This window comes from Lottia gigantea (assembly GCF_000327385.1).
Source record: "Lottia gigantea unplaced genomic scaffold LOTGIsca_128, whole genome shotgun sequence".
NCBI classification, from domain to species: Eukaryota; Metazoa; Mollusca; class Gastropoda; family Lottiidae; genus Lottia; species Lottia gigantea.
The window spans coordinates 118,087-137,766 of NW_008707390.1; the positions used below are offsets into that span (position 1 = coordinate 118,087).

General features: G+C 32.2%; 4 protein-coding genes across 4 annotated transcripts; 3 read left to right on the forward strand and 1 right to left on the reverse strand.

The window, feature by feature from the left end:
• Nucleotides 1-955: 955 nt before the first annotated feature.
• On the reverse strand, nt 956-6,862 carry LOTGIDRAFT_199820 (hypothetical protein). Its single transcript, XM_009048741.1, has 14 exons — nt 6,621-6,862; nt 6,257-6,309; nt 6,029-6,118; nt 5,629-5,737; nt 5,286-5,428; nt 4,935-5,056; nt 4,536-4,668; nt 4,050-4,189; nt 3,642-3,738; nt 3,170-3,277; nt 2,766-2,896; nt 2,309-2,543; nt 1,523-1,636; nt 956-1,109 (listed from the first exon to the last, which is right to left on the reverse strand). Exons 1-14 carry the CDS (start codon nt 6,718-6,720, stop codon nt 1,092-1,094), a joined length of 1,593 nt encoding a protein of 530 aa, XP_009046989.1. The 5' UTR covers nt 6,721-6,862; the 3' UTR covers nt 956-1,091.
• Nucleotides 6,863-8,563: 1,701 nt separating this feature from the next.
• Nucleotides 8,564-10,754, forward strand: LOTGIDRAFT_138584 (hypothetical protein; the record flags this gene model as incomplete). Its single annotated transcript, XM_009048742.1, has 7 exons — nt 8,564-8,813; nt 9,062-9,127; nt 9,343-9,434; nt 9,605-9,678; nt 9,816-9,919; nt 10,233-10,337; nt 10,540-10,754. 7 exons carry the CDS (start codon nt 8,564-8,566, stop codon nt 10,752-10,754), a joined length of 906 nt encoding a protein of 301 aa, XP_009046990.1.
• A 2,535-nt stretch (nt 10,755-13,289) lies between these two features.
• Nucleotides 13,290-14,317, forward strand: LOTGIDRAFT_199824 (hypothetical protein). The gene is made up of 3 exons (XM_009048743.1): nt 13,290-13,373; nt 13,630-13,797; nt 14,124-14,317. Exons 1-3 carry the CDS (start codon nt 13,310-13,312, stop codon nt 14,297-14,299), a joined length of 408 nt encoding a protein of 135 aa, XP_009046991.1. The 5' UTR covers nt 13,290-13,309; the 3' UTR covers nt 14,300-14,317.
• A 243-nt stretch (nt 14,318-14,560) lies between these two features.
• On the forward strand, nt 14,561-19,676 carry LOTGIDRAFT_238021 (hypothetical protein). The gene is made up of 11 exons (XM_009048744.1): nt 14,561-14,740; nt 14,955-15,076; nt 15,337-15,469; nt 15,835-15,931; nt 16,160-16,348; nt 16,730-16,903; nt 17,346-17,697; nt 18,029-18,082; nt 18,334-18,441; nt 18,726-18,821; nt 19,195-19,676. Exons 1-11 carry the CDS (start codon nt 14,688-14,690, stop codon nt 19,347-19,349), a joined length of 1,533 nt encoding a protein of 510 aa, XP_009046992.1. The 5' UTR covers nt 14,561-14,687; the 3' UTR covers nt 19,350-19,676.
• Nucleotides 19,677-19,680: the final 4 nt, after the last annotated feature.

Genomic DNA, 19,680 nt, shown 5'->3' on the forward strand with positions numbered 1-19,680 from the left:
TTGCATTGGCGACTTCATGGTGTCCTCAACAATTATACCACGACGGTCAGGTTTCTGATATGGCACTTCTAAATCTTCCTTATGAAGTTCTCAGGGTCCGCTTAGATTTGCTTTACTATGTAGGCTATATTGCCCACTTCGGCATGAGGTTGACGAAGCGAAAAAAAAAAAAATATTTTGGTATGTATTTACCAACTAAAGGGGTTCAATGAATATCTGTCGAAGCTACATTACAAATCATTCACATTTTAGATCACGGGGGATAAAATTCGATATTGTTCCATCTTCATTTCTGATCCGATAAACCGGAATATCAAACTTTGGGTTTAATATTCAGACATGGCTAAAATTAGCACCCGATCTTCAGCCCAGTCTTGTCTACCAATCAGTCAAAATGGGTTTAATTATCAAGGGTTCACGAGAAAATGAGACCGAGAGGTCTGACGTCCACATAAAAGGCCTCAAGATAACTTTATTGCAAATTAAGTAGTTCTGGAATATCAAACCAAACAGAAATGGAGTACATAGAATATACAACTCTACAATACTGGTATATTTTGAATATTTTTGAATATGTATTGGCTAATGCAAGAGCTTGATGCATACTTCATTTCAGTGAACTTTCAAGGGAAACAACTCTTTGTTGAAATGCACAGCTAAATCTGATGTTTCTTTAGCCTTGGAAGTTGTAGTGATGACTTCTATAACTTCGGGTCTTAGAAAATAAGGAAAGGTGGTAATTACAACACAAGAGATACTTTCCATGTCAGCTCTTGAAGTGAATACAGGATTTCTGAGAAGACAAAGCAAGCTTTTTTAACTTCTGACAAGGACCTCCCATTGAGTAAGAAAGGTCTGAAAGAAAACTAAAGTAGGCTCCCAAAATCATTTTGTTAATTTAGAGTGCTGGGGAAAAAAGTATGAATCATTGTACAATTTCACTATAAACACAAGATATGGTTGAGAATAATTTATTTGATGTAAAATGAAGCATAGATTGGTTTAGAAAAAGCACTATAATTGATATCACAATATACATGAAGTCTGTACAATGACACTTTTGATAGAAAAAACTGCAAATGATTCCATATTTATCTTGTTGTATTAACCTGAAAGATACAAGGGTAATAAGTTTTACTAAATACTGATTTACATTTCGGAATAAGGGAGATCACTCCTGGGCAATTTAAGTGTCCTGTTCCAAAACCTGACATGTATTGCCACACGTTTCATTCTAGAACATAATAATATATTTCTTAACAAGCTAGGCATTTCATTTTGTAGATTGTCTGTGGGTTGATTCACTCTTCTTACATTCCACAGATGTTTACTCACAAACCCATAAAAGCATAAATAAGGACTTCTTAGGAGGAATTCTACTGGTGGGTCCATTGACAGGTTTGAGTAAACATGTCAAACTTTGGAGGAATATTATAAGATCATGATACATGTGAAGTAATCCAAGCAAATAACTAGAGCTGTACTAATCTAAACTGTTAGTACTTTCATCAAAGATACTTACTATATCATCTATTTTCAGTATACATCTGACACATTCTGCAGCCAGAGAGATAGCACTAGTAGATACTAACATAGGTTGAACTACATTCTCTTCTAGAATATTAGTTATAGCTCCCTACAAATAGATCAGACAGTTTCATTAATTAAATACGAACTGACCTCTGTCATTTAGTGGATATTTACTATTGATTTCTTGGAGACAAAGTCTTAAATCAGATAATTACAGAGACAATTTCATAGATGGTTTTTGATTAAGGAGATCAGACTAAGTATGTTTTTTTAAAACAGTTGAATGATTTATGTATATATGGTCACTTTGAAAAATATTCTTTCAGAAAGCTACTTCCACACTATTTTGAATATCAGAACAGGTCAATGATTTATTTCATCATCAAGAATATTTATTTGGTCGTTAATTGGCCCTTGCTTACACCTAATTATTGATATGTCTCCTTCCTACATTCATTCACAGGGCTCAAACTGAGCTTTTCAAATATTATCTAAAACTCTTTGTAGCTAAGTTTTAAATCATTTAAATATTCTTTCAGATAAAAACATCCACACTGACAAAATTTCAGAACAGGTCAATGATTTATTTCATCACCAAGAATATTTCTATTTTCATTTCATTTAAGCATAATGAGGCTGAAACTGATTGGCTTTTTCTGAAAAGGTCTAGAAGCGAAGCTAGAAGATTTGAGGAGAATTCAATTGTCATCACTCTTTTAGGCTATGGCATAATATATATCAAACAATTAAATTCTTTGAAAGATTGCTAAATTATTACCTTTCTGACATTGATACCAGCTGTTTTTTCACCTTCAGCATGTCTGTTTCTCAACTCTGTTACTGCTGCTATAGGATTTAAACCAGCATTCTCTGCTAATGTAAATGGTATAACTTCTAAAGCTTCAGCAAAGGCTCTAAAACAGTATTGTTCCATTCCAGCCAGTGTATTGGCATATTCCATTAACCTGATTGATAATTCGATTTCTGGGGCACCTCCACCAGCTATTAAAGCCCTAGAATTAAAAGAACAATAAGAATAATATTGCTAAAGGTAACCCATTAGTATTACACACCAAGTTTCATTTTACACTGAAGCTACAGATTCAGTAGATTTTAAATTTAAAGCTCCTGCATTGTTACAGTCTGATATGTGAACGAAAGTCAGTCTTATAATACAGTATATTAGAAAGATGTAATATTCTTCACAAGTTTTATTAACCATTTGAGACACTTACTTCTTCTTCACAAGACATCTAATGACACACAGAGCATCATGTAGAGATCTGTCAGCTTCCTCTAATACCAGTTTATTAGATCCTCGTAATAATACAGTAACTGTTTTACCAGGGTTAGCTATACCAGTAATCTAAACATACAAAATATACCTCTTTATTAGTTACCCTTATTGTATCACATTATAAACAATCAAACTTGAAGAATAGGGCATTATATTAAATCAAGATGTGGATTTCACACCTGTGTGATAGCTTCCAAGATTTTGGTATGGATACCAATCAATACTGATTAAATTTTTCCCTTATATTGGGAAAAACATACTCCCCCATAGTTTCCATTGTATCAATGACCTCTCATACCTCATAAAATGTACATATAGAGCAAGATTACTAGGAGATCTCACCTTAACTATTTTATCTGTACCAGCAGGCACTTCTTCAACTAAATCAGCTGACCCAAGATTTTCTGCCACAAAATGATCTAAACTAGCAATGGGTCTGCAAGCTAGTGTCTGGAATAAGAAACATAGGACAAATAATTGGGAGCGTTTCAGTTTTGAACTAACACACTGGTACCATAGGCCTCAAATAGAAAGCTAGGAACCCCATTTATAACCACTTGACACTAGCCCTGTCTGTACTACTATGTTGCACCGTATCTACAATCAGTTTCTTTTAAGTAAAATTGCACATAAATAGAAATAGCTTCAAGGTAAAAAAAGTAAATTAAATGTCTTTTAGGCCTGGATATGTTAGGTTCCTACTGATCTCAGACCAATTTTCCTTTTCAAATGGCAAGATACATCCTTACTAATGGTTTATGGGTAAAAAATATTTTTAAGCCAACAAAGTACTTATGAATAAAGCCAAACATACCTTACAAACAAATTCTATATCCTCTCTTTCAATATCTTTTACAACCATTATCTTCATTTTAGCCAGAAAATGTAAGGCAAGATCACTGACAGCATCTCTAAAATAGGAAAGATTGTTATAGATTAGGAGATCACTGAAAATAATATTGCTTAATAGAGACAATGGTATTATGTCAAAATATTGCAGATTATTCATTAATGTAATTGTTTTCCATATAATTGTATCCAGTTATAGGTCCAACTAATATAAAAGCGAAAGTAGTCATACCAAATTTACAGCTGAATAATATCAGAATTATCTTTTCCAAATAATATTGAATACACTAGTGTCAAACTCAAATAATAAATACAGATCAGCCCTTATCAAAAACCATTTAGACATTAAAACAAAATCAACAATATCAAATACCTTAAAATTGATTTCTGAATAAGTAGAACTGTACATCCAGCCTTTTTGATCTGTTTAACAATATTCAATATATAATTTCTTTCTTCTTTTAAAACTCTGTCCATCTGTGTATAGTCTGATACAATAACTTGGTTTTCCATCTACAAAATAGCAATTCAGTTTTTCCATAAATCTCAACCAATTGTGATTATTTAATAAAACTTTTACTGTAATTTGTTCATGAAGTATGAATATGAGAACTAAATGATAATCAGTAACTTAACAAATAGTAAGTGGAAAGCTTTCAGTCTTTGATTTTATGCAATGGGAAAGGTGGCTAACTTGAATAGACACCCTGTGTACACTTACAGGTGCAACCTGCACTTTAGTCTTCTAATTTAGGTGAGACTGGAGCATCATGGTATTCTTTATTATATCATGCCCAATTGGACAATAGCTCCAACCTGTCCCTTAGGGAAGAATGCTGTAAGGGCTGAAATAACTTACATCAGTTTTTGGTGCTGATATACAAAATTGGACAAGGCCAATTTTAGCTTTCTCTATTTTACTTGGTCCACCAGAAGAGAGTTTCTGATTGAAGACTAAACCATCAATTAATTCTGTATCTTCTACTGTTCCCCTGTGAACAGATTATAATTACAGACATATACTATTGATTATGTTGAAGTATATAAACCCCAGTATAAATCTATACTGCAAGCATTCTTGTCAGTAAATTGTTAGTACTGGTACATGAAAAAGAAATGGAGTGTTTTGTCTAAATTTTTAAATTATTGGTGAACAGTAAAATAAATATTGACATGACATAAATTTTGTATTGATTGAAGATGATGCAAATACTATTTTTAACTTCTTCTTCAGAGAAATAGAAATAAATCAACTTACCCTAATTTTTTAATCATCTTAATATCCTTGAGATCAACATTATCAGCTGTAGCAGGATCAATAACTCTCATAACAGCATCCACAGCAATAGGTGAAAATATGTTAGAATATTGAGACACTACCTGCAATTAAAATCCAATCAAATATAGATACAAAGAAACATATTGACCAGTGTGGTGGCTTTCACTTCAGCTGATAGAGCAGAATTTATTAATGATATTAATGAACAATTCTTCATGTTTACATTCAAATTCAGTCATGACTTTTCTTGTTTACAGAAAAAAGTCCTACAATGAAGGTGAAAAATGAGCCCATAAACCAAACATGATTTTTTAAAGGAAAATAACTTACTTTAGAATTTAGAGAGGTTGAAGCACTTTTTAATAAAGATTCTCTATCTGATAATTGTAATGGTGTAACCATAGTTTCTAATATTTCTACTGCTTTGGCTGAAGCTTTTTGAAATGATTCAGAAATAGTTGTAGGGTGAATTCCTGAAATAAAAAATGATTATAATACATCATATTGGAATTAGAAAGAAACATGTGGTGGTCAAAAACTACTGTAAATGACTTAAAGCTTATCACTTGTATGGAATCAAAAGTTGAACCAGTGAACATGGGTACATAAGTGAAAATCACTTCAATTCCGATGAAACAGTCATTACTTTTTGAGCATTCAAACATAAACTTACCTTTGCCCAATAATTTGGCACTGTAATCCAACAAACTACCAGCTAAAACTACAACTGATGTTGTACCATCTCCAGCTTCTACATCCTGAGCTTTAGACAACTCAACTAACTAGAATTATACAATCAATGTTGTGTCTTTGAGATGACAAACCAATGTTGTGTCTATGAAGGTTGTCAATGACTGAATTCTCTATCAATTTGTTCCAATCAAACATTAAGTTGCAATAAAATCGTAAATTGAGTGAAGTGATAAATATCTAGGTTGATTTAATATTCAGGATAAGAAAAGCATGTAAATCTGAAAGGTGTCAAAGTAATAAAATATGCAGATATCTTTGTGGAACTAACAGATTCCATAGAAAAATTTTAGCAATATGACGAATCAATAAAAAGTTTGTACCATTTTAGCTGCTGGGTGGAGGACTTGCATTTGTTTCAAAATTGTTGCTCCATCATTTGTTATGGTTACATCCCCATTGGCTGCTTGGATCTAAAAAAGAAAAAAAAAACACCCTTGAGATGAATAAAAACTTTGGACTTGACACACTTGAATTTGTTATTCATGATGATTATTGTATTTACAACTATATTGTTGTACGGAATGCAATCATAGGTATACGGTACTTACCATTTTATCCATGCCCCTTGGGCCAAGACTTGTTCTGATGGCATCTGCAACGGCTGAAAAACAAAATATGCATGAGATAAATCATAATCTGACATTGAATTGATAGTCAGAGGGGGGAAAACACTAGGCCTATCTGACTCAATTGTATGAACTGGTCAGTGCCATCTATTATTCAGTGAATTTATAAGGGAATTGTTGGTTAGTTTACCTTGGAAACCATTTCAATTACTTACCAAGCCATCATATACTAACCTCTTTCAACTGGCTGTACGAAAGATTCCTAATTAGACATAATCATTCATCTATCTATGTAGATCTGAGACATGTAACTGATTAGCACAACGTGAATTTATTTTTTGTTTACCTTTAGCGGCGGTGAGGTTACTGTATCGGATTTGTGTTGGCTTGTCTTTATCTTGATATTCTGACTTATTACCAGATTTAGCAGCTTTAACAGGGGCCATGATGGTAGATATACCGTTACTGCCTCCACAGAATTCTTCTCAAAAAGGGAATTGAGAGGATTGATTCAGATAAGATCCGATCTTATGTTGTCATGAATCACGCTTGCAGACGCTTCTAGAAAGAATCCAATATGGCTGCGCTCATTACCGAAATAACACTTGTCCGAGATATTCGTTGTTCAATAAATCACTGACATTTATGATCATTATGTTTTCAAAACTCCCAGAATCGACAACAAACAACAAATACGTGTAATGCACAAAATCAATGTACACAAAAATAATAAAAAAAAAATTTCGGGCACCTGTTTACATATGGTCCAGAACGAGGTTGTTTACGTCAAATGGCGCGGAATAGGGATGCTGAGAAAAGAGAATTAATGCAAAATAATATGTTTTATTCCATAAATAAACGTTTGTATGGTCTAAAAAATATTAACAAGCATAGTAAGTTTACGTCCCTGAATGCATTTTTTCTGTTTCTTTTGTACAGCGTTTATCGTTGTTGCTTTAAAAAGAAGTTTTTGATCACAATTATAAACATGCGGATTGTGTGGCTGTGGGCGTGGCCTTTGCTACAGTTTGACAATCGATTAGAGAACAGGGTGCATATTTTACTTCTAATATCGTAAATTGATAATGACAATATATAAGAACTGATTCCTTGATTGCGGTGGACTAGATTGAACTTGTTGTATCCCTGGCATTTACTAATTACAGTCAATGCCATTTCAAGACAAGATGAAAGTAATGTAACTGTAAGTTCATGTTTGACTATGATTAATGGGAATTGCAAATTGAAAGTCAATGTGTTATGATTAATTCCAGGTAATTTGTGTTCAACTAATGTGTCCAGTATATTAGAGAATTTTGAAGGACGTGCCAGGGAAGAATACATCCTTGCATCCGAAGAAGATGGGGTAGCTTACTTTATTCTAATCTTTTCTGTCTTCACTGGCAGAAAACTGCTTTTATTTATGGTAACTGAGTGGAAGCAGAAAGATGCAACTGAAAGTTTCTGCTGTTTAAAGGCCCAAAGACTGTCCAAAATATAATAAATTAATTTTTCTAAATAAAATATTAGATCATACAATTTGCTGTTAATTGATTTTGAATTTTATTAGTGACATGTAATAATTTTTATTTCAGGGTACAGTTCCACCATTAGCCTGTAGTTTTTGCAAAGGTATTTTCACATTTATCATCAAATTTCCTATTATAGTTTATAGGTGAAGATTTTCTCTGTATTACAGGATATGCTCATTGAAAGAACATGGAAAAATTTTAGAAAGATGAAATAAAATTTCATATGGTCCAGGAAATTTTCCGTAATGTCAGCCCTTTCCTTAGAATTTTAAGTTTGTAGTGTATCTTTCCAAAATTCTGTGGGTTAATGGCAAAACAAAAAACAAATCTTAAATATATATACTCAATTTTGTTTGTATATTTTGCACAAATACATTTTTTCCCCCAAATATTCTGTTAATGATTTGTTTGAAATTCTAGAAGAATCGTATTACTTAGTTCATTAGTTAATGTGTTGAATGTTCAATTTCTATTATAGTGAAATCATCAGCTGGTCATATATTAGCTTTAGTTGATGAAAATGGATATCTTGTACTTCATAATACAACTAAATCTGGACCTGATGCCATTTTAAAAGGTACTGAAATTATATCTCTTTGGTAGGTTCTGCAGAAAATGTCTTTATGAGGTCTTGTGAGTTCAAAGAAGTCTTAAGAAGAAATATTCACCATAACTAAAAAATATAAAGAGTTTTAGAATAACAGCTCTATGTATTGATTCATGAGAACTAGTTCAACATTTGTATTAGAATACCATTATGTTTTGTCAGCGTCAAATAAGAATTCAACAACATTTTTTACTTCATGATAAATTATGTTTTCTAGAATGGCAAGCTCATAACAATGCAGTATTTGACTTGGCCTGGATGGAGAAAGAAGAGAAATTACTAACAGCTTCAGGTGATCAGACAGCTGTTTTATGGGATGTCAAAACTTCACAGAAACTAGAAACATTTAAAGGTCATACCAGCAGTATAAGATCTGTTGCTTTTAGAAAATTTGATGATTGTAAGTTTATTTTACTGTAAACTTACTCCTTATGCTTAAGAGATGGTAGAGATGCTGGTTTGAAATTGGTGCTTAAAATTCCAGTACATGTATTATAATTGATATCATAGAATATAAAAAATAACGTTTTGAACTTTTTTGTCAGTCTGATTCAGTGGTACTTATTGTAGACTTATAGTGGAAATTTTTATTTACAATAATGAAACATTTTATTTGTTAAATTTTTATTATGTGAATTCATCTTTCAGCGGTTTTAGCAACAGGGTCTAGAGATGGTCATATTATGTTATGGGATAAAAGATTGAATCATAAAGGTAGGATTAAGTATGAAAATATGTCAGAAGTTCCTAAATAGTCTTGCAATATTTAGCTGCACCACTGTGTAGTGTTCATATGCTAAGTAGTAAACAAGAGTTTGTACATTTGCGAAATTGATATACTTTTAAACACAGACTGTTTGTCTGTTCTAAATATTTGTGACATTTTGATGCTTTAGATTTACTGTAGATCATTCTTATATATATTTCAGATGGTGCTATCCCTGCATACAATACTATTAAAAATGCCCATGTTATTTCTAGTGCTAAACAAAAAAAGAAAAATAGGCTTGGGCCAGCATTGGTAAGATATTATATATAGGCCTAATTGCAAGTATTGTTTTTGTGTATAAAAAGGCAATGTTCATGAATCTTATGGAGAACTAAGAAGGTAAAATTAAGCTGTGCCCAACAGTTACCTAATCTAGATTTTAGAATGTTATTTGTTCACATCCTATGTTTGTTATATTTTAGGACAGTCAACAGAGTGTCACAGTTGTAACATTTCAAGATGAGAATTTATTAATCTCTGCTGGAGCTGTTGATGGGTGAGTTTTTTTTTTTTTTTTTTGACTTACATATATTTTAGTATTTAATAGTACCCTATAAAACAAAAGATCTATATATCTTAGTATTATCATTTAAAAAATCATGTTCATCAGGAAGTTGTTATACTATGTTTCAGGTTTATAAAAGTATGGGATTTAAGAAAGAATTATACCAATATTTCTACTGAACCAATGTCTAGATATGTTTTCCCTTACTCTGGTAACTGTCAGAGGAGACATGGTATGTTAGCAATATTTATAGATTTTTTAGTTTCAGGACAAATAACCATTTAAACACCCTGAACTCCCATTTGATATAATTAAATATTATCTGACATCTGTTAGTAACAGCTACAGCTACTGACCATTTGGGTATAACATTATTATGTGGCCAGTGAAGGGGTTGTGAAAGTTGATGGTTAAAAAAGAAAGAGCACTAGCCTTTGCTCATTGATATTATCTTGAACAGTTCATTTCAGTTTTTTAATATTTCTTTTCTTGGGACCCCATAGTTTCAATTTAATAACTTATATAAAGTAATTGTTGTATTGCAGGTTATTCATGTTTAACATTAGATAGTTATAACAGTACATTATATGCTAGCTGTACTGATGATGTTATTTATGTATATGATGTTATTACATATAATCAACAGCCAGGTATAAAACACTTTGATTTTGGTAATATCAATTTTTCAAATATGACAAAAATGTCTAGAAATTGTTTTTGTAGATTAACCAGTTATTCCTTGACAAAGCTGTTTAGCACTGTTGGATTGGATAAGACTGTCATCTATTAAGAATTCGACACCCAATAGATGTGCTAATGTAACTGATCGGTTTTTGTGTGTTTACATTTCAGTAAAAACTATAAGAGGACATAAGAACACCACATTTTATATTAAAACATCACTCAGTCCTGATAATAAGTTTTTATTGAGTGGCTCCAGTGATGAAATGGCGTATATTTGGCAAGTTGATAAAACCAATAACTCACCAGTTATATTAAAGGGACATAATGCTGAAGTTACTAGTGTTGCCTGGTGTCCACATGATATGACTAAGGTAAGTAATTAAATCTGTTTTTCCATTGAAGTGGTCTGGGTGACAGTCTGATGTGGAAAAGGCATGGTGCTTTTCAAATTAGAAAACAATGCCTTTTTATTGCTGTGCATGTTTTTACCTTGTATACATACATAAAGAAATTGGAAAATATTAAGTAAATCTACTTTGACTTTCCTGTCCCTTTTTGTAGGTAGCCACTATATCTGATGATAATACAATGAGATTATGGAGAATAAATAGAGGAACTGATCACAAACCACAGCAAGGGGAGGTAACTGGTACAGCAGAATTAACTCATCGTGAGATAGGTATGTACACATCAGGGAAATGGTTCACAAATAAATTGAATATTCAGAATTCTTTTTGTAGACTTGTTTGAGCTCCAATATTGAGAGAAAAGAACAAACATTAGTTCACTTTCTATTTTAGGTACATCAACAATGGCTATCAAATCATCAATATCTAAACCAAGCAGTCCAGCTTGTTCTCCAGCACCAAAAACTATCTTAACTCGGCATGTCAGTGAACCTACACCTACCAAATCACCCTCACTGAAAGATTGGTTATCAGGACTTCAAAATAAAACGTGTGATACCCCTCAATCTCTTTCTAAAAGCTTGACCAAATCAAAATCTAATCGAGAATCTCAACCAAAGAGGACTTCACTCAATTTCTTTGGAATTACGGAATCTCAGAACAAAGTTCAAAGTTCAGACAATTGTGAAAATGATTCAAGGGAAGAGAAAGTGTCAATTCCATTTCAAAATGAGAACCAAGAGACTTTAGGAAATTGTGATTTAACCAATGCAGCATTACCTCCTTTACTAACCACTCCTCAAAAACCTTCAAATAAACGAAGACTCGACGACCCTTGTGATGATGAAAATCCTTCCAAACGTTCCAATGTATTAAAAGAAGTGTCTGATAACGAAATACCTCTAGAAGAGAAACCAGCTCCTATGACGCCATCTTGTGTTCAGTCTTGTAAAGAGAATGAAATGACCCCTAAATACTCTCCAACCCAAAATCTCCCAAACATAGTGACTGATGAACTTGAGGGTAGATCTCCACGAACTCCTTATAAGGGAAATAAAGAGAATTCATTGAGTCGTAAAAAACTAGACTGGTTAACTCAGATACGATTACATCGTGATGGTTATGAAGGTACAGCTTTATTAAGTCCAGGGAAAACTCAATCGTCAAGTGATGAACAGTCTAGTCAGAGTCAAACTAGTGATAGTGCTGCCTCACCTATTAGACCTAAGGTAAATACAGGACTTTAAGAAATCGTGCTGATTGTCATTGGAAATTGTTACAATTGTTAGTTTTCATAGTTCGTAATTACTTGATAAGTCTTGAAAGATAATTGAACAGTTCCATTTTGAATGGATGTTTCTGATAGATATTAAATTTTAATGATAGTTTCTCAAAGATATTAGATTTGAAACACAGAGAATTGGAATGGTACAAATAGAAGCTAGAATTTGCCCATTATTCATACAGAGTAGACAACTTTTTATTTATTAAATTCTTTTTTCTTTCAGACTCCATTAAGAGGCAAGAATTCCATAGCGCATTACTTTCAGAGAAACAAAACGCCACAGAAATAGTACTGAATCTCCAGAAGATATTGTGTTTATTTTGTAATTGCTCAGGAATGGGCTTACCTACATTTGCAATGAAATGAATATCAGTTATTGTGCCAATTCTGAAGCATGGTTTGATTAACTTCTAATGAAATAGGATTATCTTCTGCTCTAATAGTGAATTAAATTGTTTTGTTGTGTTTACCTGACATAATTCATAGTAAACTGTGTGACAATACACAACTTCACATACCCCACGATCTTTTGACTCATAGATTATACTATTCAAAACCTTTAGTTTTAGCAATAAGGGAATTATTGATAAATGTTTAGTTACATTTGATTTATATTTTATTTTATAATGTTGATTTTAGTTTTTGATGATTCAAAACTGAAAAGGGATCTGCTATTTAGCCTATTGAAGTCAAAGTTACTGCCATATTTTCTGTTTTGAATTCAAGGATACTGATATTTCAATATGTTTTGAATTCAAGTTACTGCCATTTAAATCTGTTTTAAAATCAAGGATATTGCCTTCTTTTTTTTATTTGTGAAGAATTGAATTGTTAATTGTAACATGATTAGAATATTATATATAGAAACTTTTTATACAGCTTTTATTGTCTGTACAATTTTACATTAAATTGAATTTTTATAGAAATGCTTGTGTTATATTACAGTTTTTGATTCGTTCTTTTGTGCATTAAAAAGTACAACTGATAATGAAGAACAGTTTAAAACTGGTACCGAATACACTTCAATAGATTGGCTCCAACCATAAAGGAATTGGATCAGCTTCATTTAATGCAATTTGTTTGTAAAATGTACCATAAGATTAAGCTGTTGAAAGAAAAAATCAAACAATGTCTTATCAGTTACCAGTATTCTGAATGACATCAAGATAACCTACATTATTCTAGAAAATACACTGAGATAAGGTCAGTCAGTAGTGGACAGTGCTCTTTAAACGGTTTATCAAATATGAACACTCTACATATTGCCATTATATTTGGTGCTGTGTTTGGTAGCTCTCTTGCAGGACCAGGTAAGTGTTCAAATTTCTACTGGCCGCACCTGTCACTGATACTATAGTATAATGGGAACAGTTTTCAACTGCTTCTCATTCAACAGGGAATAGTGTAAAATAAAAACAAAGGCTTATTGAACGGTTTCTGGCAGGTTGGCACATTTCCATGCAAGGGAAGTTGAAAAAGATTTGATGTAGTTGGGTTTCTCATATTCTTGCCATTGATCCGATTAAAAATGTATTGTTATTGTATTATCATCTTATTGTATTGTAGAATGTAAAGAGAGAATGGAGATTGGACCATGTGATGGAGCCTTCAATAGATATTACTATGATATATTGTCAAGTCAATGTAAACTATTCTCCTATGGTGGTTGTGGGGGCAATAAAAATAATTTCCATACTTATGGTGAATGTGTTAAACAGTGTGAGAGCCAAGACGGTAAGAACATTATTTTTGCTATTTATAATAATAATATAATAATATTCATAATTTAATTTTGAGACACTTCATAAAGTAACATATATTTCATATCATTGATATTCTCCCTTGCAAATACTATGCAGCACAGGGTAAAGTCTGCATGGAATAATGCTGCTAACGCAACTTGTTATTAAATTGTAGACAAAATGAAGGTCAGATTTTAATAATGGACAGTGATGACGATAGCTGAAACTTCTGCGGAAGTAAAATATTTAGATTACTACACCAATATCTTAGTAGGCTACTTGATATCCACTTCAAAATGGCTTTTTTCATTGTTTCAGTCTGCCAACAACTTAAAGTAGTAGGGCCATGTGAAGCTCTTATACCTCGGTATTACTTTGATACCAAAACCAATACTTGTCAAAAATTTAATTACGGTGGTTGCCTTGGAAATGGAAATAATTTTAGAAATATGCAGAACTGTATGACAAAATGTATGCCAAATCATAAAGGATAATAAAATATTTATTCAACATTTTTCTATTCCTAGAAGATGTACCGTCTTTTTAACACATCCGACCCTATAACATTTATTTAAAAGGGGGGTAAACACTACGACGGGTCTGGCAGAGATTCATTTCAGATATCCATATCAAATTTGTGGACCCAAGATATAAATTGTGGTCAAGCGTCTTATATTAGGAAATGTACGGTTAAAGGATGGGGAGGCGTGGGTAAGTAGAGCATTATGACGTCATAATGTCAACAAAAGTTACCTCCCTTTCCAACATGGTCGCGTTGACATTTTCGCAGTAGGTCGTCAAATTATGTTGTAACTTCAAACATTCAATGATTAAGAAGAAACAGGATGTATAACTGGGCAACGCTTTGCTTATTTTGGGAAAATGGAAGTGCCTAAAACAGCAACAAGGCTTCATCTTACAAAAGATGACAAACAGTAAGTTTCAAAAAGCGTTTCATTTTGAAACTGAAAGTTTAATACGGATACAGACCACAACAAATTGTCAACCGTTCAGAGTATATCTTACAGTGGGCTTTCAAGGACCTGCTCATCCTTCTAGTTCTAGTTTCCAGAACGAAATTGAATTAGACGAGGATAAGGATCAGTGATGATATATTATCAATGTATGATAAGTTTTATTTTATTTTAGTCTGAAGAACTTTGCTATCTGGAAGACATTATTTAAACAGCTCGCCGATGCTCATCTTCATTATGGTAAAAGTTTAACTGAAGTGGCCAGTCATGCTGACACAGCTTTTAGAAATGATCCAGGTAACTTTTCAGTTGGTTATTCTGTTGCCTTAAGGTGTTTTGGCATTTTCAGGGATATCAACTAACTGATAATGAACTTATACAGACTGAGAATAAGCAATATGACTGTTTCTGATCCTCACTTTATAAAACAGGATATTTATGACGTAACTAAAATTCAATCAAATTGAGAATTAGATATCTGGAGTAATGTACCCAGAGTGTAGGAGTCAGTCAGTCCTTTAATATTTAAGTTTTGTTTTGATCATTTTCTATTGTAGATATCAAGTGCCATGGTATAATGATAGATATTGGTCAAGTTTTAATCAATGAATTAAAATCTCAGGCCCAGGTTGTAAAAGCTAAATGGAGTGACTATAATGAAGAAAATAATCCATACCTTAAACTCTCTCAGTAAGTACATGTTTTGAGGAGAGGGAATAGCAAAACTAAAATAGGAAAATTTTCCTGAATCTGACAAGTATTTCTCCAGAAGCACCTCTTTTTCCATGATATAAAAATAATTTGTAGACAGATATAGACTGATTCATATAATTTTGAATATTTTCTGAGTTGACAAGGTGTTTCCCGGAAAACATTCTTAAATAAGAATGACTTAAACTCTGGAGTACATGAAATTTGAGTTTGAGCTCCACTGACATGATTTCAGTAATGATATTGATATGATTATTGATATACCGGTACCCAATTTGGTGCAACTGGCTTCATACTACTAGTTAGCCTAGCTATATTTATGTGGTACATTGAATATTATTTAGGATAGATGGCAAGAGTAATAAAGCTATGTTGAAAGCTGTACATGAAGCCTGTAATGAACGTAAAGCTATTGAACACAGAGTCAAACATGCTCAAAAGGTAATAACTGTAAACAAAGATCAATTTCAGCATGTATTGCACTTGTTGTATAATACTGTTTTTAAAAGACAAATTTCGAAAAAAAAAGTATTATAACTTGTATTGCAGGGCAAATATGCACAATATCCTGTTTTAAATTAAATAATTAAATCAAATATATTTTATATCAAATTATGAATAAATACATTCGATTTTATTGTTATTTAACGCAATTTTTTTTTTATGCAGAAATTTTTTCGAGCTTTTGAAAATACTCGGGCTTTAATGGAGAAGATGGATATGTTAGAAAATGAACCGGTAGATCATAAAGATATATTAACAGAATTAACCAATTTAAAATCTAAAACTGATGTTTATTTAGCCAAATATAAATCAACATATCAATCTGAATGTGATTGTAGAGGAGATTTTATAGAGGTAAGTAAAATATAGCTCTGATCTAGCATGAATTTTGATCAAATTTGCTATGAAATTTGGACATTAAGACAACCATTAAGAAATGGTTGTTTACACTTTTTTATTAGCTGGATTGACCTATTCCTTATTTAAATAAAAAGGTTATCAGGTTTATCAGTTGATGGAGCAACCCTTTTATACCACACGTTAATTTATGGTGTAGAGGCACTGTTACTAATAGAACGCGAACATGTTAATTTCTATATTAAAGGACATCCCTTGAGAGACTTTGTGTTATTAAATGCTTTGGTTCACATCTCTGACCCATACTATTGCATTAAACTACCCTTCACGAGTGCCATGGTATCTGGAGTTCTCCCAAGTAAAAAACATTATTTTCAGAAAATGACATCAATAGAAGATAGATGGATGTTGAAAGAAAGGGAGAATTTGGAAACCTGGATTGATACATGTCAAGATTTATGTCATAGATTAGATGAGACTTCACCAAGAGCTTTCAAAACACCTTTAAATGATGAATCACCTTATCCTGGTGTGTTTAAAAAACTAACACATGTCAGTGTTCATCATCTAGTGGATGTTACATTGAAAAAAAAGATAGAGATTCATACTTTCCCAGTTTTCAAGGTTGATCATTCTTTCATTCTGTCCTTTATGTCTTTTTGTATGATTTTATTTGGATTTTTTTGTAAATATTTTGATTGATTTTGGTATAAAATTACTTATGCAGTTCAATGACATGTATCTTGCTTTACAAAAATAAAATATTTTCACTGATAAAATAGTGCTTAGAACATCAATTGTAGAGCAATAAAGAAATATTAACAAAACTTGAATCATATTGCTTTAAGTAATTTTAATTCATAGAATCAGGTGAATCAAAAGGGTTCTACCTATTTGTCAAAACAGTAATGTAAAATGATGAAAAATTTGAAAGTTGGGGGGACTTAGTAAAAAAGGCCTCTGGTAACTCACTGACTAACGCCTTTGTTTACAGGTAAGAAGAATGGAAGATATCAGAACACCACCAAGTAGTCAAACTAGATTAACCAGACACAAACCACCGAAAACTAATGATGATTGTTTTAATACCTTTATAGTAAACCGAACATGTAGTCGTACAAACAGTCCTATTACTGCTATAGGAGATAATCCTACCCCTGAATCTAGTCCTGGTAAACATGAACCAGAGCGTCGGGAAAGGCGACGTTCTAGAGCTAACCGAGTTAAACATCAACCTGTAACAGAAGATACTCTTGATAATCTAGAAGAAAAAGTGTGTCGTGCTATATATGTTAAAGAACAGGGCCATGAGTCTGATAGTGATGTTGAGATCATTGAATTAGAAGGTAACTTCTTTAAATCTAACTCACCCTCAGTTTGGCAAGCCGTTTTAGGGTAAAAAATTATGCACTATAAAAATTTTTTTTACAGTTCATAGAACCTAACAATTGCTAATTGTTATTGTTAAATTCCTAATGAATAGGAAGCCACTTAAAGAAAGCTTTGCAAATGATGATTGGGTGAGAAAGTGGGTTAGGTTCTGATCATGGTTTCAAATATTTATCAACCATTAATTATTATCACATGGTCATAAATGAGAGAAAAGTTTTACATACATGAAAATTAATTGCTAGTTTTGAGTTGAGGATTTAAACTTTCAAATTCTATTTATTATAGGTGCTGAATCATATATTAGACCTAAACATATTCAAGATGAAGTAGGGCATCATGGTAAATACAAATTTAACATAAAATCCAAAACTTTGTTAGTAGTGTAGTTAGACAAATGTCCAAGCAACACCTGATACCATATCTCGGTGATGAGTCTATGTCTAATGACTTTGTTTAGGTATTTGATTTCGTTTACTACAAACAGCAAAATGATACTGTAATTTTTTAGCTTAGGCCTGTTTATTTCATTCGAAGATTAGTTTTCTCGACAAAATCTTAGATTCAGTTTCACACCATTGTTCTATTTGTAGATCCACATTATATAAGATCAAGTAGTGAAGAGGAGTTAGATCAGATAACACCTAGACCTATACCTAAATATAATCTCTTACATAATTCAGATAGATCTTCACAACCCAGTAAGTCACTTTCAAGTATTTATTCGTAGGTATTTCAGCATTTATTAAATTATTTAGTGCTCTTATGTGTCTTCACAGATAAACCTGTTTCTGGCATTGAGATGCTATTATTACAAATCAGTAAAAATGTCTAAATACATAACTGATAAATAATGAATTTGACTTTAGTTCAGAGGTGGTGATTTAAATGTATTTTCTGGTAATGACTGGTAGACCAGCTGATATCATTTGTATCTAGCATTGTTTGTTTATTTTTAAAGTTAACCATTGATCTCTATTTTTAGGCACTGACTCTTCTGTAGCTTCCATGGAAAATGTCTATGTAGCTGTTATCAAAGAATATATAAAAACATCAAAGAATGAAATGGATCTGAAAATTGGTAAGAGACGATTGTGTCCCTATCTTCATAAAAATGAGCATGATATTCATCCTGATGCTGACAGCATGTACTTTTTCTTAGTGTGGCAATTACAAGATTCCACATGTCAAGTGTGCTAAACCTTTATTAAAGAAGTGTTTAGGTCATATGTTTTGGGTATAAGTTACCATAGCTCAATAGCTCAATAACCTGGGCTATTATTAACCTCTGCAGTATCTTTGCATCAAGATTATATCAATAGATGTACATTCTTTCAACCACACCGCCACTATTCTGACCACCTACAACCATTGTGTTCTTCAACTTGATCTTTCTTATGCACATGCGAATCAAATTTATTCTAAAAAGTTGAAATTATTCCTTATTTTACAAGGGATGCATATTAAACAGAAACAATCTGCTGATGAGTTTGGAATGGCCTATGGATGGTATAAGAGAAATAAAGTGGGTGTCAAGAAATATGGTTATTATCCAGTAGATCATGTGGTTTTATTACAAAAATCATCTTGGGTTAAAATGAAGATATAAAGCAGAGCTCATTGAAATAACTGAACAAGAAACAGTACAACTTTTGGAATTTGAAAAATACATAGATGCTCCCAAAGAAAACTTATGACATATTTAATTAGAAAACTTCTAGGTATTAGTTTTTGGATTAATCAATACAACTCATGGCGAAATTGAGTTAGGTTAAAAATATCCTAGAGTTAAAGATGTCAAGAAATATTAAAGGATGTATACTGGAATAGATGTGATAAAGAATTAAATGCCGATATTTATCTGTGATATATTATAGAATACGTACTATGTTATTGTTATTATTGTCATCTGTGCAATAAATAGTTACGGTAAATCAAAC